General features: G+C 47.7%; 1 protein-coding gene across 1 annotated transcript in view; it reads right to left on the bottom strand.

Annotated features, from left to right (window-relative positions):
• The window catches only part of BUB1 (BUB1 mitotic checkpoint serine/threonine kinase), a 640511-nt gene that overhangs the window by 374106 nt on the left and 244023 nt on the right, over positions 1-22382 (bottom strand). Inside the window, exon 16 of the mRNA XM_069234708.1 lies at positions 21299-21461. Within this exon, the coding sequence (XP_069090809.1) occupies positions 21299-21461 (163 nt within the window). The remainder of the gene's footprint in view (positions 1-21298; positions 21462-22382) is intronic.

The following is a 22382-nucleotide window of genomic DNA, read 5'->3' as shown; positions in this document are numbered from 1 at the left end:
GAATAGGTGTTACAGGCATGGGAGGGGGACCCTCCCAGAGCCTCTGGAAATGCTTTGAAGGGCACAGATGGTGCCCTACTTGCATAATCCAGTCTAAACCCTTTTAGGGACCCCCAGTCCCTGCTCTGGTGCAAAACTGGACAAAAGAAAGGGAGTGGCCACTCCCCTGTCCACCACCACCCCAGGGTAGTGCCCGGAGCTCCTCCAGAGTGTCCCTGGATTCCAAGGTGGTGGGGCACTCTGGGAGCATCTGAGTGGCCAGTGCCAGCAGGTGATGTCCGAGACCCCTCCTGAATGGTGCTTACCTGGTTAGGTGACCAATCCCTCTTTCAGGGCTATTTAGGGTCTCTCCTCTGGGTGTTTCTTCAGATTAGGATTGCAAGACTCCAAAAGGAATCCTCTGCATCCTTTACTTCATCTTCTACCGATGGAACCGCAGCCGAACCCTCCAGGAACGCTATTAAAAAAATAAAAAAATAAAAAAAAATGCAACAAAAAAGCAAAGACGACTTCTGCAACATTGTAAATTCAGCACCTGCCAACAAGGTTGTGCATCCCACGAGGACTGCCTGTCTTCGGCCTGCACCAGAAGAACCAAAGGAATCTTCTGTGGAGTGACGTAGTCACTTCCCTGCTTCAGCAGGCACCTCTCTGCAGCGACGACCGGTGGCGTTGGTCCCCTCTACAGACGACGAGTGTGGATCCAGCAACATGGGTGGTGTACTAAAGTGACCCAGACAGTCCCAAGGTCCAGCTGTCTAACTTTGGTGGAGTTAAGTGCTTGCTTCCCCACGCAAAAAAGCCCCCCCCCCACTCCCATGCACCGCGTGACTTTCAGTTGCCAAGGCTTGTGTACGACCTTCCAAGAAGTTTTTCGTGCACAGCGCAGCTTAGGCCCCCAGCACTCCATCATGCGACGCACAGCTTCCTGAGTGGTTCTCCGGTAGCGTGGGATCCCTTTGTGTCTAGCTGCTTGGGCCTCCATTTGCACCTTCTTTGTCCCCGTGCTGTGGGACTCCTGTGTGCGCTGCCTGGACTTCTGAGGGCTCTCTGAGTTGCTGAGAGTCCCCTCTGTCTCCCCATCCGGGGTAGAGGCCACCAGGTCCCTCCTGGTTCCAGGAAGCGCCATTTTCCGGTAACCGACAACTTTGTGTGTGCCAAGGCTTGTTGACAGAATCCAGTGACTCAAACCAGGCTGCATTCATCCATCTGGCGTGGGACATCTTCTGCACCAATCAGGAACCCACGGCTGTTTTCTTTGGTCCAATAAAGACTTTGTCCTCTCACCGGTGGTTATTCTTTTGCACTTTCATCCAGGTAAGCAGGGACTCTCGTTCTCCCTGGGCTCTTCATTGCTTCTTGGCCTTGGTCCCCTTCTTCCACAGGTCTTCAGGTCCAGGAATCCATTGTTGGTGTCTTGCAGTCTCTTCTGGTTCTTGCATGATCTTCTATCACGACTTCTAGTGTGTTTTAGGAAACTTACTGTGATTAACTCCTGTTTTTCTGGGCTCTGGGGTGGGGTCGGGTCTCTTACCTACCTTTGGCGTTTTCTTACACTCCCAGTGCCCCTCTACAGACACTTGCCTAGGTGGGAAACCGACTTTCGCATTCCACTACTGTAGTATATGGTTTTTGTCCCCCCACCCCAGGCCCATTGCAACCTATTGTGGTTTCCACTATTTGCACTGTTTTCTGACGGTGTACTTACCTGTTTTTGGTAACTAGTGTAAATATTGTGTATAAAACCACCTAAGGGAGTATAGTCTCTAAGGTATTTCTGGCATTGTGTCACTAAAATAAAGTGCCTTTATTTTTGTAACACTGAGTATTGTCTTTCATGTGTGTGAGTACTGTGTGAATACAGTGGTATTGCAAGAGCTCTGCATGTCTCCTAATTCAGCCTTGGCTGCTCTGCCTACAGCTACCTCTAGACAGCCCGGGTTCTAGACACTGACTACATTTCACTAATAAGGGATAACTGGACCTGGTAGAAGGTGTAAGTATCTTTGGTACCCACTACAAACATACAGCTTGTAAATCTACTTAACTGATTATGAAGTTCTTGGGTTTGAAACGTATAGAAAGAGAAACAATGTTTTTCTAAATTGGTCTCAGATGTATTCTTTGAGTGTGTGTCTTAATTATTGCCTCTGTGAGTACAACAAATGCTTAGCACTATCTTCTGATAAACCTAACTGCTCGCCCACACTACCACAAAATATAGCATTAGTTCGATCTACTTTTGCCTCTGCAATACCAAATGGGGATCCACTGGACTCTCTGCACAGTGTATTTCATGTTAGTAAACTATATAGAGAGCCAAGCTTCCTACAGGGACCTAGTCACTTACAGCACAGACAACCCCACACAGCTGAGCGCTGCTACCTACTTGCATGCAGGGGTACTGCTCAAAAATCTTTTAGATCCTGCCTGATCCCTAGGGATTGTTACAAGGTAAGGAAAATATGGTTATGAAGTCTATAAGATTGCTATGATTTCCGCTCTGGCTATCTAGTAGATTCAATACCACATCAGTCTGGCCCTCTGTGAGATGTGTATGAGGGATGTCCCTGGTTGTCTGGCCTTGTCCACTATTCTTTGGATCAGGGGAAATCAGAGGAAAAGTGTAGACAACACTCCCTGACCAGTATATCAACGGGAAATTCCCCCTCAGACTTGTGGTGAGCAAAACAGGATGCAAAGTGTTGGCATTTTGCTTCTTCTAGAGAAGAGAATACATTTATGCTTGGTGTGCCCCAGTGTCTTGACACTCAGTCTGCTAATTCTGGCTTTATCTTCCATTTGTGGGAGGTTTTTACTTGTCTGTTCAGTCTGCCATCTTAGGTGTTCTGCTTCCTGGGGCAGTGTATAGTTCTAGAGTCGTATTTCCTTGGGTTGCCCATTTCCTTATTTCCTGCACTAATTTCGATAGTGGTAACAACTTTGTTCCTCCTTGCTTAATGAGATATAACATTTTGCTTACCCAAATGGACAACACAACAATGGTCTGTTCCTCCACATGCACCCAGAATGCTTTCTGCACTAGTTCCAGGTAGTTTGTGTGTTTCACAGTATCCACAGAATTACAGAGGCCTCAGACCCTCAGATTGTCCATGTGTGCTCCCCAGCCCTTGTGGGAAATGTCGGTTGTTATGGTCACCGTGGGAGAAGATAGTTTGAAAGGCTTCTCTACCCTCATATTTGTCAGCTTCCACTGTACTATTTCCTTCGGAGCCTTTGCTGTGACAACTACTCGATCCTCCCAGCTTCATGTGTCTGTGACCATCCACTGCAGGGCTGTTCTTGTAGGAGTTGCATGTGTATGACAGATATGGTATGAGGGATGCATGATGCCCATCAATTTCATGACAGTCCTCACTGTCAGAGGCGGTCTCTTCTGGTAGAAAACAGATTGCTCTGCTACTGCAGAAGCTCTCTTGGGCACTGGGTATGCCTGTGCTGTTCTTTGGTCTAGTGTTGTCCCAGGACACCTTCACCTGCTCCAGGAGTGGTGATGTTTTCTGGTTTATGGTGAACCAAAGTCATTGCAGCAGATTGATGACGCTTTTTCAGGTAAAGGCAAACTCAAAATAAAAAGACCATTAAGACATGCAACCATTCAGGTATGCCTAGACGTGTATATCCAGTCTTCTAAGGCTCTTAGGTACCTGAGGTTTAGAACTGGTCTGTGTCAAGTCTTGTTTTGTACTACAAAGTACGCTGAATAAATAACGCCTGGCTTCCTTGGAAAGGGGCTCACTTCATGGCTCAATTTTTGATACATTCCTTCGTCTCTTCTCGCATATGTGTGAGTTCCTATTTCCTTATGGTTTTTATCTTTTTGGGGCAGGTGGGACATGAGGCGGTGGCCTGGTGAGTTTTATGTAGTAACCAAATCTTATTAGGTTTAAGAGCCAACTGTGTGAGGTGCCTGAACTCCAATCCTGGAGAAATAAGCCTATTCTTCCCCCATTCCGGTGTTATGTTGCAAGGTTGTTGCTCTGTCGAGTCACTTGCTTGTTAACCCTTTTGTGGGTTGTCCTTTCCCTTTGGGTTTCACAGGAAAAGGCTGCCTCGCCAATTGCTGCACTGATGTTTGGCAGGCTGGTGTGCGCCTTGCTGGCTGAAGCCATTCTGCTTGTGGTGTGTGGTTAGTGAGAACCCAGTCCTGCATGATGGTCTTCTATTGGAGGTTCTCTTCCCCACTCCTGAAGGATTCTCTCAATTGCAAAGCCCAATGAGCCTTGGCAGTTTCGCTGTCCTTTATTCGTTGGAGTGTAATCTACGGCAGTCTCGAGCGGGCTTCCTCCCGTAAGGCATGCTTATGATGGAAGACTTTACCTCAGCCTTGAATCCCAAGACCCTGAGCCATGTGTACCTCCTAAGGGTGGTGCCAAGGCACATCTGTTTGCTGCCAATATCTGCCATGTCCACAGTTGATGTGAGGTAGAATTGTCAATATCACCCTCAACCCCCTCCAGATGACTGCCTGGTGCTGCATGAGACCTTCCATATCCTGCCATTGCTGTTGGCCGCACCTGTTGAGAAGGCCATTGGAGTTTGTAATACTACATTGTGTCACTGCTTCCAATTCCATCTTTATAGCTAGCAGGTAATGTGTTTTGCTTGTTGATGTGGGGGGTTGTTGCTCTCCCTGGCTGTCACCACTACGATTGAGTCTGCTGGTACATTTCCCCGATGTTTTGGGAGTCATGGTTGGATTTTTTATATTTCATCTCCACTCAAGGAGTGACAGCTCTGCCTGTGGCAAGTCCCTTAAAAACATTGTTACTAAGGTCCAGTACGAAGAGAAGCATAGGTAGGGGACAGGTCCACCTTCTGCGATGGCACCAAAGTCTCCAGGAGGAAGCAGAATTCCTCCTTCTCTTTCTCAAGCTGAACCCCACATATGTGCTACTGCTCTCTTGATTAGTCCATTGTACAGGGACAGTTTATCCAGGGATCATGGCCCTGCGGGGTACCTTTCAAACACCATCCTCTGGTGATTCAGCATAAAGATCCTGCCATTCATTGTCAAACTGACCCTCTCTCTCCATCACGTTTGGCTCATCGTCCTTGTATTCTAATAGGTCTTTCTGCTCCTCTTTGTGCAGTTCAGGCGTCAAGTGTTCCTCCGTATCTGATAAGTCGTCCTTTGACTCTGAAAGTTTTGTGGGAATGCGGAATGCCTTCAGGAAGTTGAACTCAGTCTTGCACTGAAAGAGCCCCACCATTTCGGCCTCGACTTGATGTCTTTTCTGTTTCCTCTTCGGGGCCACCGGCTCTTTGTCCTTCTCCTCCTTGCTCTTAATCTTTGCCATCTCATTTGTGCCTGCTAGCATCAAGGGTTGGCTTGAAGGATTGCCACTGGTGTCTTTTGGTTGGGACCCGTTTTGCTTTTTCTCCAGTCATTTAGCATTTAGATGTGTGAGAAAACAGCACTGATTGCAGAGGCCCCAAGACTTTTTGCCCCCATTTTTTACATTTTGCTGGTGTTTTCCTGACTCTAATGGTACTCTTGGTACTGCTAACCAGACCCAGGGCCTGTGCTCTGTGTAAAATCAGTATGCAAATTAGGCTAATTATAATTGGCTAAGTCAAAATACCTATAAGTCCCTAGTACATGGTAGGGCATGTAGGTTTAGGGACCCCAGCATAGGTGGTTCCATCACAGGTGGACTGCTGAGGTGCCCGGTGTTATTTTAAAGGCAGGCCTATCCTTGCTGGCTGCTTTTAAATTAAAGTTACGTGCAAATTCGACTTTGGAATTAAAAGTAGTTCCAAAGTCTTAAACTACCTTATTTGTACATGTAAGTCACCCCTAAGGTGTGCCCTGTGTGCCCCTAGGGCTGGGTGCCATGTAACTATAAGCAGGGACCTTATAAAAAATAGTTTTATAAGCCCTGGTGAGGTAAAACAGCCACATTCGTTTTTCCCTCATTGTAGTGAACGGCCTTCATAGGCTAGAATGGGGAGATTATTTTAATTTTAAAAGTCCCCTTAAGTAACAGATACCACAAGTTTGGTATCAAATTAATTGTTATAATAAATCCCACAACTTCCAGTTGTTGGATTTAATATAACTTGTTCAGGTAAGGAGTTGTAAACTTTACCTGAAAAGTTTCCAACTTCAGCCTGCAGTGTTTTTGCGGCTTTGCTCAGATTGGCCAGCTTCTGGCAGCCTGGCCAGGCTGCCTGGATGAGGTGTGAAGTGGCCTGGCTCAACACAAACAGATGTGCCTGTGGGAGAAGATCTCCCCTCAGCAGCTGGGGAAGAGGGAAGGGGGAGAGCTGCCAAACGGGTCTTCAAAGGCAGGGAAGGACATTTGAAGCAACCCAGCAACACCCTCACATCCTGCAAACCCAGACAATTGGGTGCCCCCTTGGTCAGATTAGGAGAGGGCAGGTGAGGGATGTGTTTAGGATTTTTAGCCACACCAGTGGGTGGGCTCAGCCAGACGTAACCTCCAAAAATCACTTTCAGCCATGATGGATTTTTGAGGCATGTTGCTCCCTGGGACTGATTTTTGCCACACTTCCCAGGAAGTGATCATCACAGGGGGAAGGACCCTGCCCCTGATTGGAGAACCAGGACCCCCCTGTTTTTTGCCCAGGAGCAAGGATAAAACTGGCAGACCTGTACCTACACCTCAGATCCCTATCAGGCTCCAACAAGGAAGAACTACAGAAGAAGAGGGTCTGCCCTGCTGGACCCCTGACCTGCACCTGAACATTGCAATCTGGAGGACTGCACCAACGGCACACTTGGGCTTCACGACAAGAAGGACTTTGACTGACTTCAACTGGTTCAAGGAGGGATTCCCTGTTTGCTACAGGTGAAAAATTGCTAACCAGAGTCCCCTGCACCAACTCCTAATGAAACTGACCAGAGGACCACTGTCCAGTGGCCAAAAAGAGGTTTGTGCCAGGTGCATTCTGGGAGTTGTAGTCCGCACCCCTCAAGGAGCATCTCAGAGCTTCTGAAACCTTGGGGTGAGCTGTGGACCTCAAAAGAACCTCAAAGGAACATCTGGAAGATGTTTGGAGAACTTTTGGAAAAAAGCTCCATACAGGGACTGACCCACTGTGGCAACTCTAGCTGGCTTGCCTCAACTGCGACCCGGCCTGACTTGCAGGTTCGTCCAGGTGAAGATAATCCCAGAAAAAATGACAACGTCCGAATGTAGGAAGTTGACCTGGACCTCCCAGGCAGTGTATCCGAAGAGGGCTCCAACGATGTTGGAGCAAGATTCAGGTTTGTCCCGGTCGAAGGAATTTCACCTCGAAAAAATGACGAAGGTAAAAATCTCCACAGAGGGATGCCGTGGCGCGTTTCTAAGGGAAAGTTCCAAGGAGGCCGGATTGGACTGGCAACTTGGTCCCACTGAATAAAATCTCCAGAAAAACGACTAAGTCCTAAGGTAAATTTTTGACCGAGGCCTCCCACGAGCTGTAGCCGAGCCGGGCTCCATTGCGGTCGGCCTTAAACTTTGACTTTGCCCGAGTCGAGGTGCGACCAGATTGGCACTTTTTGTTTCTATGCGCTAGAAAGCAATAATTCTTTAAAAATTCATATCTCCGGTTCCCCTTATCCGATTTTACTCATTTTGGTGTCATTTTAAAGATACATTTTTATCTATTTTTATAAATTGGTGTTGGATTTTTATTGTGTTTTACTTATTTACTGTTTTGTGATTTTTAATTGCTTTACACATATGTCACCTAAGTTAATCCTTGTCGCTCGTTGCCAACCTACCAAAAGTTGAGCTTGGTTTAACTTATTGAGACCTAACTGGGGGTTAGTGGCCTATTGCTAAGTGTAGGTACTTTACCTGCCCTTACCAATAACCGATTTTCCAACATGATGTCAAGGTGATTTCAGGGCTTTGGTGATGTGAGGAAATGGGGTGTATATGGTGTGGCTGTGCAACCTCACCATGCAATACAATTATCAACCACTTTAGAACACTTTGGTTTCGTTTGTCAAACCCTGAGCTCAACCTTGGGTGGGTAGCAGTGGCACTAAGCAGCAAGGCTTATGCAGAAGAACAAGTGTAAACCATGTAAAAGGCATCAAAACAATTGATGAAATCGACATTAACACTCAAGAAATCCGATACCAATTTATAAAAATATACTGTATTTGTATAAGAATTTAGAAACTAGAACAAATAAGATTCACGTGAGGGTTCCTGATATTTGTATTTTATAAGAAATAATGTATCACTGCATTTCACTGGATCACAAATAAGCCTGGACTAATTTACCAAAATTGACACCTACATTTTGGTTGAAAAAGTTTGTAAATGTCAATGAGGTCTGACAGAAATACTTGGGGTGACCAACCTCAGTAGGGAACTTGTCTAGGGGACCAGCAAGGTCATCAAAAACAGTAACCTCCACATAAGTTGCAGTCTTTAAGCAGTTTCAGGTACCTTATCCGTATTGTAATGGATTCCTTTTGAGTGGTCATGATGCAAGGAATGAGAGATGCTGATGATGCTCCAAGGCTGATGTTAGTGATATGCAGTCGACAGGGGTCTTCCTGCATGTACTCCTTAGTTCACAAAGATGGGGGAGGGGTCTGGGTTGTATGGTCCTCATTCCACAAAGTTGTCTACAATCTGACCGAAGTCCAGTTGCCGGGTGTTGTGGTAAAAGACTAAGCTTTCCTTGGTCAATAACTAGCCACTCTCCAACTGCACTCCCAGGCTCAGTGAATTCAGGTGCAACTCTGTGCGTCGGGTCTTGGGTGCTGAACTGTGGCTGTGATAGTAGTTTGAAGAATTTGGGCAACCACTTTCCTGAACAGATTTCTTCAGCTCTTTTGTCCCTCTGCAGCTAACAGGAGGGCCAGTCATCTGACCCTTGGAGTCTATTGGCTTGACTGGACTCTGGAGACAGCTTCTCTTTAAGCAGGCCAGGGCAAGCAAAGACCCTCTCTTCGCTAGTCACAAGGTGTAGTCTTCGATAGTGTGGCCTCTATTTGATGGACCCTCGGTAAAGAAGGGCGGGCCTTCCAAGTTGCTTAAGATCTGAGGTCTAGGGGTCCAGGGGGGCCCCCTTTGTGCTCAGAAAGTGTATTCAGGGCAAGATGCAGTTCGTAGCCAATGGGTTACCAGGTTTCCTCCCACTCGGTGACCACTCCCTGTAGTGTGTGGCATTTGGCTATCCCAGGATACATCATTGTGCCCACTCTCAAGATGGTGAGACCCCTCTTTTAGACCTCCCTAACCCACCCAGGGATTGGGCTAGCTCAGCGCTACATACCCCTGGGAAAACAGGATCAGCAACTGGTTTCTCCTCTCTGCTGCCATACCAGCATGTCTACCTAAGCAATGGGGCACCCCTCCTCCCTAGTGTGACATCTGCCCTTTCAAAGGCAGCTTCTCATCTGAAGCCTGTCTTTTGGGGTTAGCACCCAAGTGGCTTCCTGCAGGAGAAAAGTAACACCTTTGCAATCCCTCACTGTACCCTTTCCTGAGAGTCGTTGGCACTGATCTCCAATAGGACAGAAAGATACCTCATAGAACAGACTCCATCTGTTCTATGAGATATTTTTGAGGCAGGCACACAAGTATTAAAAAGGTAACAAGGTGGCAGCTTTGCATGTCTGCATACTACAACAACTTACATTAATTTCGACTTGAGATACAAGTCGGTTTTATGTAACAAGTTGTTTGATACCTTGGAGTGCCCACTTTGGTAGCACCATTCAGGAGGGGTCAGAGTGTAATCCAGTCCTCGCCAATTAGATGACCAAGTCTTTACACACAGTAAAAATGGTGGATTCACATGTTTACTGTCAGATTATGCAAAATATATGCTCTCCCTGTGTCATACGTTGCACCTTGCTTTAGTGCTTTCAATGGCAAAGTCAGGCCAGCAGTGCACGATGATCTGCCAGTCTGCAGTGGAGGACTAGAGGACTCTTTACTTGGGGAACCTCCAGGGTGGCACAACCAGTGCTCTAACATACATGCCCTGCATACAAGTGTACCATATTACTAGGGATTTACAGGTGAGTAAGCCATTTCCAATTGGGCACAGACAATTTGACATATGCTTTAGGGTTATGGCCCAGGCACTGAGGTCTGGTTAGCAGGCCTGGTGCACTCTGAGGCAAAAAACAGCAGCATAAGTTGAAAAACAGAGGTGGCCAAACAAAACAGCTTTACTTTACGGGGGTCATTCATTAACTTCTACTACTTGGCCTTTTTGGCATCCCTCGCAGTGCCAGATTCCAGAGGAAGAGGATCTGTAAAAGAAGGGGACAGAGTCAAGTCCACACAGGAGTGTCCAGGTGGGGCAGGAGGCAATGCCCACCCTTCTGTGGGTGAAAATCCAGGACGACAGTGAAGGATAAAGGCCAGCTGCGGAGTCTAGGGGCTGCAGAGGAGTCCCTGAAATCATCTAGGAGCGGTCCCTCGATGGTCACCTCATTGCAGATGGGTTAGTAGTCAGGAGGACCATCAACCAGCACAAGCAAATGCAACTGTAAAAGTTTTGCAGAGCTGAAGACGACCAGCAAGGTCCTGGGGACTCAACCGTTGGGGGATAGTATAGGCTGACCCTAAGTAGACAGGAGAGCCAGCAGAAGCAGTCAGAGCCCCCACAAGCAACCCACTGGCTGCAGGTACAGTAAGTCGCAGTAAGGCCAAGGCAGCACACTTGAAGAGGAATCCCACGTCTCTGAAACAGAAGAGAGGAGACTGTCCTTGCAGAGATAGTGCTGGGGCAGGGGCTAGTTGGAGCCTGAAGGAGTCAACAAGTCTTGGTTGCTGCAACAGTCACAGTGCATGGAGATTCTGTCCTGGAAGAAGAGGCAAGGGCTCACAGTCTCTGAAGTTGGACAGAAGACAGAGACGACCTTTCAGACTTTGTGATGGAGAATCTTTGCAGGTCCAGAGGACAGCAGATCACAACAGCCAGACGTCGTTGCCTTAGGTGCCTGCAGATGCAGGGGAGTGACTTCTTCACTCCAAGCGAGATTCCTTCTTGCTTCTATGGTGCAGCTGAAGTCTTGCCGATCCCAGAGGATGCACAGCCGTGGAAATGTTGCAAGTTACTGACAGGGGTCGCAGAAATAATGTTGCAAGAAGACATTGTCTCGGTGTTGCGGTCTTGTTCGGTTCCTGTAGAGTCCAGCAGCGCTTCCGGTAGCCAGGAGCAGAAGAGGTCATTGCAGAGGAGTCTGGTGGAGTCTCGCACACCAAATATGGGGACCACAAGGGAATCCTTAAATAGCCCAAAAGGGGGCTTGGTCACTTTGTAAGGTGACCACCAATTAGAGGGGGCCACTGACGTCATCTGCCTAACCTGATCAGTAAGATATTACCAGGTGCCTCTGCCCATCAGAATAAAGTGGCTACCTGGAGGAGCGCTAGGCACCACCCCTGGGGTGGTGATGGAGCGGGGACTGCTCACTCCCCTTTCCGTTGTGCAGTGGGGGGTCCCTGGATAGGTGCAAACCAGATTATGCAAGCAGGGCACCAAATGTGCCATTCACAGCAAGCCGGTGGTGAGGGGAGGCTACCCCTCCCCAGCCTTGTAACACCTATTTCCAAGGAAGAGGAGGTTGCACCCATCTCCCACAGGAAATCCTTAGGATTCTGCCCTCCTGCTGCTTGACAAGCTCAAACAGGAGAAGGCAGAACAGTCTAAGGGGCTGCAGCAGCGTGGGCTGCTAGCAGACTCTGGAAGACTGGTAGGAGCAATACTGGGGTGTCCTCTAAGGAGCCGCCAGGGTGCATGGAATCATGCCACCAGTACTTTCAGAATTGGGGTATGGTTCTAACATGTTTGCTACCAAACATGCCTAGGTTTAGAGTTACCATTATGTAGCTGGACTAAAGGTATTGGCCTATGGCCAGTGTAGGCAACTGGCTCTTTATATACTATACCAAAATGAGATTTGGTGTGATCAGAGTCCAGGGGTACCCCAGAGGCTTACCAGAGACTAAAGTAGATAATACTAATGCTCTCTTTTGTGGTAGTATGGTCGAGTAGTTAGGCTTAACAGAGGGTAGTGCAAAGCATTTGCTGTACACACACGCAGTCAAGAAATGAGGCACACACTCAATAACAAATTTCAGGCCAATTGTTTTTATATAGCAAAATATATTGTTACTTTATTACTAGAACCAGAAGATATTTGTTGCTGGTAGGTACAGCTGTTAAATAGGTACCAAAGCGTATGTAAAAAATTAACTTTGCTTTTTGCAGCTAAAGTAGTTTACAAGGAAGTCACACTTTTCAATTTCAAAAGCTGATAGTGCAATTTGTCATAGGAGTCACTAGAGTCACAGTTAACAGTACAAGACTTACGATTCCAGTCTTCGGGAGTTAGGATGTCCACAAGTAAATGTTTAGGCTGACCCGAAAGGTGAAAGGCCAGAAACACAGGGCCGGCTGGGTGCAGAGGTCAAAGGTCAGGTTTTCAATGGAATACCATGAGGATTGGGGCTGCTCGCTAGAAAACAGATTGCAGGTAAGTGCCGGCGGTTCAAGGACACAAGCCTGGGGCAGTTTAGGTCAGCACTTGAGAGGCCACAGGTCTACACCAAACACACCCTCAGCGGCACAGGAGCGGCCGTGTGCAGGGTGCAAACACAGAACAGGGTGCCCAGTGCTTTTCAATGGGGGGATCCAAGGGGTCACAAAAGATGCTCAGGCTGGGTCTAGGGGGTCGGGTCCGAAAACTAAAGGCTAGACATGGAGGAGAGGGGCCCGCTGGATGTTGCTGGTCCATCTATTGGATTCTCCAAGGCCAGGGACTGAGAGTGCAGGGTCTCCTTGGGATTAGGGAATCTTTGTTGCATCCGGTTGCGGTAAGGAAGGGTCCTTTGGATTCAGGCTGCAGACATCGTTGTGTAGGACAGGAGGGGTCAACCCAGTGTGGACACAAGTTTGGAATCGCCTGGGGACAGTCTCTGGATGGAAGGGCCACCTGGACTCAGGCCATGGGCGTCAGGTGCAGAGTGGGCAGGGCTTGCGGATCCAGGCGGTTCTGGAGTCCCTTTGGAAGGTTTCTTCTGGACATGGTGCTGTCCTCAGGAGTTCTTGGTCCTCTGCTGGGAAGGCAGTCCTCTGGGTGTTTGTAGAGGTTGCTGGTCCTGCTGGATGTGTTGTCTTTTTTGAGCAGGAGTCTTGACACTGCAGACAGGCCGGTAGGGCTAGGACCAAGTCAGTTGTCGTCTGGAGCCTTCACTGCTAGGGGACAGCTTTGCAGTTCTTCTTTCTTCTTTTCTTGAGGTCACCAGAAATCTGGTGAGTAAGATTCAGGGGTGTCCCTAAATACTATACTTAGGGGCGTTACAGGGTTCAAAGGGCAGTAGCCAATGGCTACTGTCCCTGAGGGTGGCTACACCCTTCCTGTGCCCATCCCCTTTCGGGAGAAGGGTACATTCCCATCTCTATTGGTCCCTCTCCTCCAAACCAAGATAGAGGGGGGGGGGAGGTGACTTCAGCTCTGGACACTTGAGGGGTGGCCCTAACTGCAGTGGTCACTCCTCCTTGTTTTACCTAACTTTCCTGTCGGACCTGCTGCAAAAAGTGGGGCCTGGTCCGGGGGGAAGGGCATCTCCACTAGCTGGAGTGCCCTGGGACACTGTAACAGGAGGCCTGAGCCTTTGAGGCTCACTGCCAAGTGTTACAGTTCCTGCATGGGGGAGGTTTGAAGCACCTCCAGCCAGAGCAGGCTTTGTTTCTGACCCCAGACAGCAGAAAGGCTCTCACCCCATGAGGTCAAAAACATGTCTGTTAGTGACAGGCTGCCACAGACTGGGCAGCCCTGCACTAAAGGGATGGGTAAAATACAAGGGGAATCTCTAAGACACCCTCTGTGTGCATTTCACACTGAATCCAGTACAGTGTGGGTTTATTGTGCTGAGAAGTTTGATACCAAACTTCCCTGTCCTCAGTGAAGCCATCATGGAGCTGTGGAGTTCGTAATGACAAACTCCCAGCCCATACACTTAGTATGGCCACACTGCACTTAGAATGTCTAAGAATGGACTTGGAGGCATATTGTTATGCAACTATGCACTCACTTGGGGTGTAACTCACCCTGCCTTAGGGATGTAAGACCTGCTAGAGTGGTGACTACCTATGCCACAGGCAATAGTTTGTGGGCATAGCACCCTGAGAGGGGTAGCAAATCTATTTTCTCTTTTTCTCCCCACCGGCACACACAATCTGCAATGGCAGTATGCAGGTGTTTGGTGAGGTGTCCCTTAGGGTGGCACAATACATGCTGCAGCCCTTTGGACACCCCCCTGGTCACAGAGCCCTTGGTACCACTGGTCTTAGGGACTTAGCTGTGTACCAGGGGTGTGCCAAATGTGGAAACAATGGCACAGGTTAGGAAAAGAACGCTGTGGCCTGGTTAGCAGGATCCCAGCATACACTCAGTCAAGTTAGCATCAATACCAAGCAAAAAATAGGGGGGTAACCATGCCAAATGGGGCTTTTTCCTACGGCCAGTACATAGCTAAAATGGCATCCTACGAAGTCCTGGGAATTGTAACTGGAGTTTCGGTGGGGCACCTCTGCTCTTTCAGGGGTGTCCACACACACAGGAACCTGCACCCTGCCCTTAGGGCTGGAATTGAAGGGCCGGAATTGAAGGGCCTACCACAGGGGTGACTTACAGTGACCTGGTGTAGGGACCAGCAGTGAAAGGGTGTATGCACCTCTTCAAGCAGGCTGCAAATGGCAGGCCTACAGACACAGTTTGCATGGACACCCATGGGTGGCATAATACATGCTTGTGCCCATGGGGGACCACCCTGATGTACCAATGCCCTGGGTATTTAAGTACCATATACTAGGGACTTACAGGGGTACACCAGTATGCCAATTGTGGTGTGTAAAGTGTACCAAGGCAACCCAATTTAGAGGGGAGAGCTCCATCACTGGGGTCCTGGATAGCAGGATCCAGTGAAAACAGTCTAAGCGCACTGACAACAGGCAAAAAGTGGGGGTAACCATGCCAAAAAGAGGTACTTTCCTAAACCTGGTTATTGTTGATCTTCATGAGAACTCTTAGCCAAAGTGGTATGGGCGGAAAGGCATACAGCAGGCCCAAGTTCCACTTGAGACAAAAAGCGCCGCCAAGAGTGCCATCTTGGAAAGTCCAACATGTAAAACAGCTGACATTGTGCGTTCTCTGCAGAGGCGAACAGATCTAACCAAGGCTCTCCTCGCTGCTAAAAGAGACCTTGCGCCACCTCTGGATGGGGACGCCTTTCATGATCAACCAGGCATTGACAGCTGACTTTCTTCGCTCTGGTGTTCAGACAGCATGCGAAATGGACCATCAGGGAAATGCCTCGATTTTCCAGTCATGTCCAGAGGCACAGAGCCTCCTGACAAAGGGCCCATGATCCCCCCCCCCCCCCCCACCACCCCGCTTGCTGTAGTACCACATGGCGGTGGTGTGGTCCGTGAACATCTGTCCCACTTTCCCTTTGAGAGACGGAAGGAATGCTTTCAAAGCTAGCCTGATCGAACTGAGATCAAAAATACTGAGATGGAGCTCAGAAACCATCGGAGACAAGAAGCCTCTAATCTCTGCCTCTCCAAAGTGGCCCCCCAATGCCAGGAACACTGTCAGAACTGTTTGGGGAAGTTTAGGAAGCTGCCTCACTACATGGTGCATTAAAAAGAAGTACACTGTACATAGTCCAATGGATCCCCAATTGGTTTGTAGAGACAAAAGTGGATAGGACAAATGCACCATTTTGTGGTAGTTCGGGGAGCAGTTAGGCTTATCAGAGGGTAGTGCTAGGCATGCGTTGTGCTCACAGAGGCAATCAATTAGACACACATTCAAAGAATCAATCCAAGACCAATTTAGAAAGATAACTATTTTTATGTATACTTTAAACCCAAGAACTTCGTAATCCGGTAAGTAGACTTTTAAGCAGAAATACCTTACAATTTCAGAAATCAGCAGTTTTCAGAGTTATCTCAATGTAATCTTATGGAGGAAAAAAATGCTCAGCAAGCACAGGGTTAACGACGACTTAAGAGGTTGAGTTCAGGGAGCAAAGTTAAGTACTGGGCACTGACCAGAACCACACCATCAGGTCACACCGGGCAGCACTGGTTCAGTCGGTGCAGGAGTGCAGTAAAGTGTCGGGTGCCCATTGGTTCACTATGGTAGTTGGACCTTGTAACAAATAGGTTGCAGGCTCTGGCTGGGAAGCCAGTCAAGGACAACAAACCGGTAGGTAGTAGACTAAAGATGCACAGGGACGCAGGTGCACGTTTAGTCATTCTCCAGGGCCCAGGGTCGACAGATGCATGGGTGTCCTTAGCCGTCTGGTTTTCTCAGCCGGGAGCACTCGCGGTCAGAGGACCCTGTGTGTGAGGCTGCAGGTGTTGCTGGGGAGTCCAGCATACGTGGATCCAGGGTGGACTCAAGCTCAGGGGAGCAGGAGGACATTGTTGGCACCAGTGACCCACCTCAGATGGGGTTAGAGGTGGAGATGTCAAGTTACCTCTCACCATTAGGCTGCAGGAGGGAAAGGCCTGTGTGCAGCAGCTACAGGCAACTTCGGGGAGCCCAAGACAGGTGAAACCTGAGAGAACTCTGGCTATAAACAGCTGGGGAACTGGGCTGGCATCGTTGGTTGGCTTCACCTCAAGTCGTGGTAGGCTGATGGGGAGGTCACTTCAGGTGTCGGATCCTTGCTGTTCCAGGGACTGCAGTCTTTTCTTGAAATTTTCTGCAGAGCAGTTCCGCTGCTCATGGGAGTGAGAGTTCATGTAGAAGGCAGGCAGTCCTCCTGGGTTTCTTGGAAGTTCACCTGCAGGACGAGTTTTCTTTTGGGCAGAGCCTGTCAAGGACAGCAGACAGGCGAGAGGGACTGGTTCCAAATCAGCTGCTGCTTCTTTTCCTCTTCTGCAGGTGCAGCTCTTTTTTTTTTGTCCTTTGCTTCATAAGTAGTCAAGATCTGATTTCTAGAGTTCAATGTGCCACCTAAATACTCAATTTAGGGGCATTACAGGGAGTGCCATGTGGTAGTCAATGGGCTGCCCACCTTTAGTGTGGCTACACCATTTCTATGACCACTTCTGCTGGGCATAAACCTATTCCTAGTGGCCTAATTCCTTCCAAACAAGATGGAGCAATTTAAAAAGTAGTATCCACTTCAGCTCCTTCACCTTAGGGGTGAGACTGGTATGAAGTGGGCACTCCTCCTAATCTGTCTAATTTTCCCCCCTGTGCTGCCACCAAAATTGGTGTCAGGACCGTGGAGTCAGTCACCTCCATCTGGAGAGACCTGGGTGCATTGCAAAGGCAGCCAGGACTTTCAAGCTTCCGCCCCGGAATGTCCGTTCTGCCTGGGTGAGGTGGAAACACCCACAACCCAGTGCAGGCTATTCTCTCTGGCCCTCTGGGAACTGTGGCAGCACCTGCACAACTGTGTCTATACGTTATGGGTGTAATGGGCCCAAAGGCATGCAATGTTCACAGACTGCAATGCTAGGCGGGGGAATAAAACATTCTCTACCCAAGCTGATCCAGCCTCTTATATTCCCTATCCAGGGTGTGGAAGGGAATGCGCCTGGGGACATGGAGGCTTTGATAACCAAGGTTTAAGGAGTCAGGTTTTGCATAAGGAACACTATCATTAGGAGCTGGTCTATGGCGGTGGGTGATTGTCCTGTCGACAGGAGCCCCAGTGCTGGGTTTAAACTAAGTCCCCAGCAGGACATTAGTGAGGAACTCATTAAACGGAAAAAGGGGTTCGAAAGAAGTCCTGCGTTGAAGCACCTCAGTCAGGATATTAGTCCTGACTGCCATCAAACGTAGTTCGAGGTCCAGGACCTCTCACACTCTTCTCACCACAATAGAGTAGGACGCTCTCTCCTCCGTAGCCACAGTAGGAGGAGAAAGCATGCCAGTGTCAGAGTAAGTGTCTAGACCACTGGCTTCAATCAGGTCCATACGCTAGTCAGTAGGATCTCCAAGCAGGTATTCTAGAGCATCCAGCAAACCCTCTCAATCCTCAAGGTACTACAACCCATTTAATAAGGGTCAGCATTCGACCTAGGGAGCAAGGTCTCTGCCGAAGTCAGATTCGGCATTTCGCTACGCCGGTCAGGCTCCATGTCGGGGTCGGCAAATAGGATGGGGTCGACGCCAACTGTGAGCAAGGGCAGCATCAACACTGGAAACGTCTTCAGGAAAGGTCAGGATGGCACAACTGATGCCGGCTGGATCCAGCAACAGATCCCTGGCTGCCCTACAAAGCTGAAGCGACCAGCGCGCACCCAGCCAAGTCCGCAGGGCCTAAAGGCGCTCTGGCGACGTCCGACTGCCCATTTATGAGGCCTGTGGCCTCAAAGAAATCACGAAGCTGGGCAGGGGTGGCTCCGGCTCCCGGAAACTCAGAGAGGCGCAAAGCCGACCCAGAAGCAGGCTTCGAGGACAGAGGCCTAGAGCTCCTTTTCCCGAGCTCTCAGCCGGCCGACGGGGAGAAGTGAAAGAACACTTGCTCTTCTTCGACCTATTCATGTGCTTGCCAGATCGTCCTGAGGATTTTGAGAGGGACGAAGAGTGTTGGCTCTGCAACTGTCCTCAGGACCTTCCTCTCGACCAGGAAAGACAGAGCCAGGGGGCAAGAAGCTTTGGAGACTGCTCCCTTAAAGATTTTAGAGTCATGGCTCCGCACTTGGAGCACGACTTTGGGTCATGGCCACACTCCAAACACCACAAACACATGAGGGGGGGAATCCGTTAATGACATAATCCGATGAAAGGAGTTGCAGGGCTTGAACCCGGTCTTCTTTGATGTCTTGAAGCATCAGGAGTGTCAAAAAACATTTTTGACAAAAAATAATACGTTGACAGAAGTCGAAAAGTCCAGCCAAAAAGTGACTTTTGTGGTAGCTCTTCTTCAGATGTGTGAGAGGCTATTTTTTTTTGGGGGGTTGGGGGGAGTGACTGACTTCAGTGGGCCGGGATGATGCGTACATAGGGCCCTCAACGTCATATCCAGTGTGCACGACACCAACGAGAGCTGCAGAGCCAACCAACACCACCTAACAGTGCACAGAGGTACAGCTTGAGAAAAATCTTCGGATTCCTTAAAAACCTAGTTAAAAAAAAAATAGAGCAAAGCGTCACACTCCAACTGGAGCCAGCTGAAATATGCTCTACATTATGTTTTAGGAGGTGTGTATCACTTATCCATGTGAAGAACTGCTTTAAAAACTATGAACAATGGAGGGGGACAAATACTATACCAGAATATTTCACCTTCTGAAGCCAGCTGTCAAGAGGTGAATAGTGTATGATAAGTGTATGCCTTAGTGCCTCAACTAGGTAGTAACAAGTAGTGCAGAGTTACAACCGAAAGGCAGAACCACAGCCTGGTTAAAGAATTTGCTCTTGGCCATAAGAAGCATTGGAGCCTTTGGATGCAGTTGCTATTGTGGATATGGATGAAGGCACCATGAATACTTAAAACACAAGCATGTGCTCCATCAGAAGGGCTTACAGGGTCATGTGCAGAGACAATTTTGAATTTTCTCATAAATTAGTTCAGGTATCTTATCTCTAAGAAGGGTATTGTTGCAACAGTTGTGCCGTAACTTTTTTTTTTTTCATTACAACCTAAAATCCTACTTTTTAGAGAAGAATGTCTAAATAGGAGAGAGTGGAAGAAGCCAGGGGAGACGGGTCAGAACCTTCAGGAAAACAAGGCATTAATTCCAGAAAGATTAGTAAAGGCCAGCTACTTGTGCTGGAAAAGGGGGGTGGCCAGGTTAGCTGGTCTTTATGGTCTCATGCTAAGGGCACTTCAATTAGAGTCATCATGCACATAGTCTTAAGTTTAATTAGCCTTGTTTTAGGCCTCCAAATTCTGGAAGCTCCTCTTCTTTCCCATGTTATTCCAAGCAGAGTACCAAAGAGATTGTATTTGTCTTCTCAGGAACAGCAACGGTCATGGCCAGACAAACTGAACGAGCTGATCTTCAGAGCTCCATGTGAGTCCAAGGCAAATATAAGCAATTCGTTCTAAAGGAGCAGTTCCTTAGGGGAGGGGAGGGGATCTGGTGAAACAAGGCCAATTAGGGTGTGTGGCTATCAAAAAGCATAAGCCTAACCAAGCAAGTGAAGGGAATGTCCTCAATAGAGATGAAGTCAAACTACGAAATATTGAAGAGATGTACTAGAGGTACCAAGAGAGGCAGAGAAAGTACAGTCTTCCTGAGCCAGGACTCATCTGTTTCCAGACAGCTCCCACCTAAATTAGAAGAGGAAGGGCATATATATCCATAGTGAAAAGTATTAGGCCACCCAGCTCAAGGATCGGAGTGCTGTCAATTTCCTTTTTCAGGCAGGGCTCTAGGTTGAATATAGATTGCAGACGGAGAACCAGGCCAAACCAACTACTACACAGTCTTCAAGGGGCATGAGCAAGGCCCATCTCCTACAGACAAGGAACTCCAGATTACTGTCACCTTGATGTAGAGAATTATGTTTTATGAAATGCATACTAGACATTAATTACATCATCAGACGAGTGCTAAAACCCTCAAGTATGACTAATGTTTTATATTGTACAAAGTCTTCACACAACCTTCCGCCTTTAACAGCAAGTAAATCAAAGAGTTTGGCTTTTAGAGCACCTTGGTGCCATGCATAGTGTTATTCCATACACACATTAGGCAGGCCCTCGCATCACGTAACTGGTTCCAATGAGGTCTCCAATTAAGCACTTTATATTAACCCCTTCCATACCACCCTCCAGGGCAGCATGTTGAAAAGCTACCAAGCCTTTCACAGCTGTGATCATTTGGTTTTGAAGATGTTAAAAAAGAAATGATCAACAGAACCAGGTCCACATTAAGAATTATACTCTACGTCTGTTTCTACTTGATGAATTCTGGAAACCCAGGAATCAACAAGCCTAAAGACCAGTGATTAATTTGCATTTTATTGCAAAATAGTACACAAATTCAATATATATGTGCCCTAGGTGCTCAGGCTCCCAGCACCCCCAAACACCATTTGTGAGGACTAGCTTTTCAGGAACAGCATTGAGAAGCCTAGATAGAAGTATGTCAATCACAAAGCAAAAGAAATATTGACACTACAAAAAAAGAGCACAGAGTCATAAGTTAACAGAATGTGGGCAATACTAAATTGTGTTCTTTCAGGAAGGGGAAATCATCAGGGATTCGGACATCTTATTAATGCAAAGGAAGGAGAGTTAGGACACAGAACTTACCTACAGAACAGCAGCAAGTTTTTAAGCTTACCCGAGTCATATCTTACCTTTATCCTCTAAAGCTTGGTGCGACTGTTTAAACAATGGCATTGTGGACAGACAGGAATCCTCTTTGAAAGCTTCAGGAATGACAGTGGTGGGAGACACTGTTGCACTGCTCCCAAGAACATCAAGATTGTGAGTGCACGATTCTGCTATGTGAACTTCATCCTATGTAAGAAATGTGTTTCCATGTTAGCCTTGGACACTTTTACGTGTTAATAGTCTACTCAACTTTAACATGCTGCTATGGGGACTTGAAGGGGTCAGTGGGAACAAGCACTGAACAAATGGGAGAACGGAGTATGGCACAAGGTTGGGAAATTAATAAGTTGTAATGACATTAAGTATGTTTGACCACTGACTGTATTTCACCACTGTGCACATTAGTTGTTCAATGTTCACCAGTAGCACATTACATTTTGTATTCAGTTTAGCTGCCTATTGGCTTTATCGTGGCATTAGACATTGCAGTTGAGACAATGCAGATGAGCTGTGTTTTTCCACATGGTAAACTAAGCTTGTGTTTTTCTCCCACCGAACACTAATCATAACGAAGAGCATATTTGTTTTCTTTCTCTAGTGCAGCCTTGTGAAAAACAAGCCTTGAAGACTTGGCCAACCTTCAACGTTTGTTTTCTTCCAACTCTGACCTACAGTAGCCAGCATGTTTTTACTATTAGAGGGAAGGGCCTTTTAATCTATAAAAGGTGTCCCTGGGCAGCAGCAAGGGGAATTTTCCGAGACTTCAGTCAGGAGCGGACGTCAGCTGCCTGACCTGTCCAGTATGGGTGAAAAATCTTTCTCGCAGTTGAACAGGAGTCATGAACTTGCAGGCATGAGAAAGATGACGAGCAGTGATAGGCCCTACAGTGATGAATTTTGACTTTTATTCTTTGCTTTGAAGTTATGCTATAATATAATCACATATATTTGTTGTGTACATTGCAATTGAGAATCACTGATATATTTTCCTTTCTTTGCTGTGACTATTTTTAAACGTGTGCCTCCAGCCTACTAATCTCCTCTCTCAGGAACCTTGTAGCAAAGTAATAATAAATGTCTTCTTTAAACTAAGAAGTGCATTCCAGA

This window comes from Pleurodeles waltl, chromosome 5 (genome assembly GCF_031143425.1).
Source record: "Pleurodeles waltl isolate 20211129_DDA chromosome 5, aPleWal1.hap1.20221129, whole genome shotgun sequence".
Classification (NCBI taxonomy): domain Eukaryota; kingdom Metazoa; phylum Chordata; class Amphibia; order Caudata; family Salamandridae; genus Pleurodeles; species Pleurodeles waltl.
Note: the sequence above shows the minus strand (reverse complement) of the source record. Positions and strands in the feature narration are given on the sequence as shown.